This window comes from Coffea arabica, chromosome 10e (genome assembly GCF_036785885.1).
Source record: "Coffea arabica cultivar ET-39 chromosome 10e, Coffea Arabica ET-39 HiFi, whole genome shotgun sequence".
NCBI classification, from domain to species: domain Eukaryota; kingdom Viridiplantae; phylum Streptophyta; class Magnoliopsida; order Gentianales; family Rubiaceae; genus Coffea; species Coffea arabica.
The window spans coordinates 39,837,582-39,842,424 of record NC_092328.1 but is presented as its reverse complement, the minus strand read 5'-3'; the positions used below and the strand labels follow the sequence as shown (position 1 = coordinate 39,842,424).

At 34.3% G+C, this 4,843-nt stretch overlaps 1 protein-coding gene and 1 pseudogene across 1 annotated transcript; both read left to right on the top strand.

The window, feature by feature from the left end:
• LOC140015231 (large ribosomal subunit protein uL2cy-like) overlaps nt 1-1,875 on the top strand; it is a 5,192-nt pseudogene extending 3,317 nt beyond the window's left edge.
• A 429-nt stretch (nt 1,876-2,304) lies between these two features.
• Nucleotides 2,305-4,613, top strand: LOC140015307 (DNA-directed RNA polymerase subunit alpha-like). Its single transcript, XM_072067436.1, has 2 exons — nt 2,305-3,508; nt 3,601-4,613. Exons 1-2 carry the CDS (start codon nt 3,100-3,102, stop codon nt 4,596-4,598), a joined length of 1,407 nt encoding a protein of 468 aa, XP_071923537.1. The 5' UTR covers nt 2,305-3,099; the 3' UTR covers nt 4,599-4,613.
• The last annotated feature ends 230 nt before the right edge of the window (nt 4,614-4,843 follow it).

The window sequence follows — 4,843 nt, the reverse complement described above, 5'->3', positions numbered from 1 at the left end:
ATAACCAACCCATCACTTCGCATTATCTCCATCTAAAGCTAAAGAACCAGTCAAGATGTGACCGATATATCACATCCTTGCAGCAACTGAAATTTTTTTTATGTTCTTGCAAAAATAAATATGATTTTAAGTTGGAAAGCAAAATAGAGAAGAAAGCTGTGGATAAATGGAAGGATGAGAGAAAGAGAAAAAATATCTATGATATAGAATTCCAATATGTAAGGTCTATGAGTGATCTCATAAAAGGCAGTGTAATAAAGCATCAATACTGATTCATCCATAATTAAATGACTCTTCTTATAGAACATTTTATAGTAGAACATTATAGAACAAAACAAAAAAAATAAAGAGTTTCGAGACAATAAAGACTGAGAAAATTGACTCAAAAACAAATTTCATTACTAAGCTCCGTTGTAAAATTTGGACCTAAACATTAAAGTAAGAAGTGATGGGAACGATGGAAACTGTGAATCCAAAAGATTTTATTAAAATGAATCTTAATGATTCGCCGGTCGGGATGGCGGAACAAACCGGAGACCAATTCATCTATTCTGAGAAGTAACGAGATAATCCTAAAATTGAAATGGAAGAGTAAATATTCGCCCGCGAAAACTTTCTTTTTTTAATTCCTAAATTTGAACGATAAAAAAAAATTATAAAAAAATAACAATATGATTTCTAAAATAAAAAATCTACTCAAACAAGATACACAAATTACTTATATAGTAGATGAAATCTCAAAAAATCCCACGATTCAATATATTAAATTTAAAAATACATGTCTATTTTATTAATTAATGAAAATTGTATCTTACCTCAAATTCAAATTTTTTATTTTTGAATCCTTTTATTCAAATTCGCGAGGAGCCAGATGAGAAGAAATTCTCACGTCTGGTTCTGTAGTAGAGATGTAATTCAGAAAGAACCATCAACTATAACCCCAAAAGAACCAGATTCCGTAAACAACATAGAGGAAGAATGAAAGGAATATCTTATCGAGGGAATCGTATATGTTTCGGTAAATTTGCTCTTCAGGCACTTGAACCCGCTTGGATCACATCTAGACAGATAGAAGCAGGTCGACGAGCAATGACACGAAATGTACGCCGTGGTGGAAAAATATGGGTACGTATATTTCCAGACAAACCGATTACAGCGAGACCTGCCGAGACACGTATGGGTTCGGGGAAAGGATCCCCCGAATATTGGGTAGCTGTTGTTAAACCGGGTCGAATACTTTATGAAATGGGTGGAGTAACAGAACATATAGCTAGAAGGGCTATTTCAATAGCAGCATCCAAAATGCCTATACGGACTCAATTCATTATTTCGAGATAAAGGATAAATAAAGTAGAACCAATAGAAATGAGTCTTGGAAAATTGCAATTTTTTTATTTTAGACAAAGAATATTTCTTTTTTTTCTTCGTCCTTTGCATTGAAAGAACAGATTTCAAAATGATATGATTCAACCTCAAACCCATTTAAATGTAGCAGATAACAGCGGGGCTCGAGAATTGATGTGTATTCGAATCATAGGAGCTAGCAATCGTCGATATGCTCATATTGGTAATGTTATTGTTGCTGTGATTAAAGAAGCAGTACCAAATATGCCCCTAGAAAGGTCAGAAGTCGTCAGGGCTGTAATTGTGCGTACCTGTAAAGAACTCAAACGTGACAATGGTATGATAATACGATATGATGACAACGCTGCAGTTGTTATTGACCAAGAAGGAAATCCAAAAGGAACTCGAATTTTTGGCGCGATCGCCCGGGAGTTGAGACAATTAAATTTTACTAAAATAGTCTCATTAGCTCCCGAGGTATTATACGATCGTGATATGTTTAAAGCGGGGTATTTGAAAGAAATAGATTAAGAAATAGATTGTATCTCACGTATATACCTTTATTAATTACTCATAAACAAACAAATTAAGTAAAAAAAAAGAAAAGCATGTTGATTATATCAATTTTTGAGTCACTAACAATTATAGTTAATCATGGGTAGGGACACTGTTGCTGAGATAATAACCTCTATACGAAATGCTGATATGGATAAAAAAAGAGTGGTTCGAATAACATCTACTAATATTACCGAAAATATCGTTAAAATACTTTTACGAGAAGGTTTTATCGAAAATGCGAGAAAACATCGAGAAAATAACAAATATTTTTTGGTTTTAACACTGCGACATAGAAGGAACAGGAAAGGGCCCTATAGAATATTTTAAATTTAAAACGGATCAGTCGACCCGATCTACGAATTTATGCTAACTCTCAACGAATTCCTCAAATTTTAGGTGGGATGGGGATTGTAATTATTTCTACTTCTCGAGGAATAATGACAGACCGAGAGGCTCGACTAGAAGGAATCGGTGGAGAAATTTTGTGTTATATATGGTAATCTTTTTAATATACAAATTAGATTCAAAACTTACTATTTTGAATTGTAAAAAAAAAAAAAGAAAAGGAACGAGTTGTCTAATATTGTTCCTCCTCCATTAGTTGATACTTCAAGGGGGCTTTACCTGGAATGAAAGAACAAAAATGGACTCATGAAGGTTTAATTACCGAATCGCTTCCCAATGGCATGTTCCGGGTTTGTTTAGATAATGAAGATCTGATTCTAGGTTATGTTTCAGGAAAGATCCGACGCAGTTTTATCCGGATACTACCAGGAGATAGAGTCAAAATTGAAGTAAGTCGTTATGATTCAACCAGAGGACGCATAATTTATCGACTCCGCAACAAGGATTCAAAGGATTAAGTGATTTTTTAACTTGAACATTCCTTTCGCGAGAATATGATTCAAGATGCAAAATCTAAAGAAACTTATTTTCTTCCAACCAAGAAGTAGATTCAAATTTAAGAGAAGGAATGACAAATATGAAAATAAGAGCTTCTGTTCGTAAAATTTGTGACAAATGTCGACTAATCCGCAGGCGAGGGCGAATTATAGTAATTTGTTCCAACCCGAGACATAAACAAAGACAGGGATAATCAGACTCGCTAAAGCAAGTGATACATAAATAAGGAATCTTTTTTAACATGAAATGGATATATCCATATATCTCTGACTCATATTTATGAGATGATAAAATATGGCAAAAGCTATACCGAGAGTTGGTTCACGTAAGAACGGACGTATTAGTTCACGTAAGAGTGCGCGTAGAATACCAAAGGGAGTTATTCATGTTCAAGCAAGTTTTCATAATACCATTGTCACTGTTACAGATGTACGGGGTCGAGTGGTTTCTTGGTACTCCGCCGGTACTTGTGGATTCAGAGGTACGAGAAGAGGGACACCATTTGCTGCTCAAACCGCAGCAGCAAATGCTATTCGTACAGTAGTGGATCAAGGTATGCAACGAGCAGAAGTCATGATAAAAGGTCCCGGCCTTGGGAGAGACGCAGCGCTTCGAGCTATTCGTAGAAGTGGTATAGTATTAACTTTCGTACGAGATGTAACTCCTATGCCACATAATGGCTGTAGACCTCCCAAAAAAAGACGTGTGTAGAAATGTCTATTGAAGAATTTTAAAGAAAAACAAGAGAAATAAATGATTCAATGATCTAATCAAATATTATTACTATGGTTCGAGAGAAAATAACAGTATCTACTCGGACACTAGAGTGGAAGTGTGTTGAATTAAGAACAGACAGTAAACGTCTTTATTATGGGCGTTTTATTCTGTCTCCACTGATGAAAGGTCAAGCCGACACAATAGGCATTGCAATGCGACGAGCTTTGCTTGGAGAAATAGAAGGAACATGTATCACACGTGTAAAATCTGAGAAATTCGCACATGAATATTCTACCATAGCGGGTATTCAAGAATCGGTACATGAAATCTTAATGAATTTGAAAGAAATTGTATTCAGAAGTAATCTATATGGAACTTGTGATGCATCTATTTGTGTCAGGGGTCCTGGATATGTAACTGCTCAAGATATCGTCTTACCGCCTTATGTAGAAATCGTTGATAATACACAACATATAGCTAGATTGATGGAACCAATCAATTTGTGTATTAGATTAGAAATCGAGAGAAATCGAGGATATCTTATAAAAACGCCACAGAACTTTCAAGATGGAAGTTATCCTATAGATGCTGTATTTATGCCTATTCGAAATGCGAATTATAGTATTCATTCTTATGGGAATGGGAATGAAAAACAAGAGATACTTTTTCTCGAAATATGGACAAACGGAAGTTTAACTCCGAAAGAAGCACTTCATCAAGCCTCCCGCAATTTGATTGATTTATTTATTCCATTTTTACATATGGAAGAACAAAACTCACATTTAGAGAACAATCAACACACGGTTCCTTTAGCTCCTTTTTTCTTTCATGATAAATTGGATAAACTCAGAAAAAACAAAAAAAAAATAGCATTAAAATCGATTTTTATTGACCAATCAGAATTGCCCCCAAGGATCTACAATTGCCTCAAAAGGTCCAATATATATACATTATTGGACCTTTTGAATAATAGTCAAGAAGATCTTATGAAAATTGAACATTTCCACATAGAAGATGTAAAAGAGATATTGGGCATTCTCGAAAAACAGTTGGTAATTTTTTTACCGAAAAAATAAGTTTCAAATCTATTGAATTTCTTTCGTCTTTTTTTTTTTTAGATGAAAATAGGTTTTGAATCGTTAATAAATTCATATATTCTATTTTAGAATATAGAGTCAAAATTGAATATGTGTATCTAGGGAGAATTCACTTTGAAGCGACTATTCCCTAGATACACATATTTCACAATTGAATTAAAAAAGACCCAAAGTTAGGGATTTATCAATAGGTAATGTTGCACCAATGCCCAACCAAAGGGCGA

Excerpts from the sequence above, each read along its gene's own strand:
- LOC140015307 (XM_072067436.1), top strand. The coding sequence starts at position 3,100 with ATGGCAAAAGCTATACCGAGAGTTGGTTCACGTAAGAACGGACGTATT. Across the intron at positions 3,509-3,600 it reads TAGACCTCCCAAAAAAAGAC|AGAAAATAACAGTATCTACT; the intron begins GTGTGTAGAAAT and ends CTATGGTTCGAG.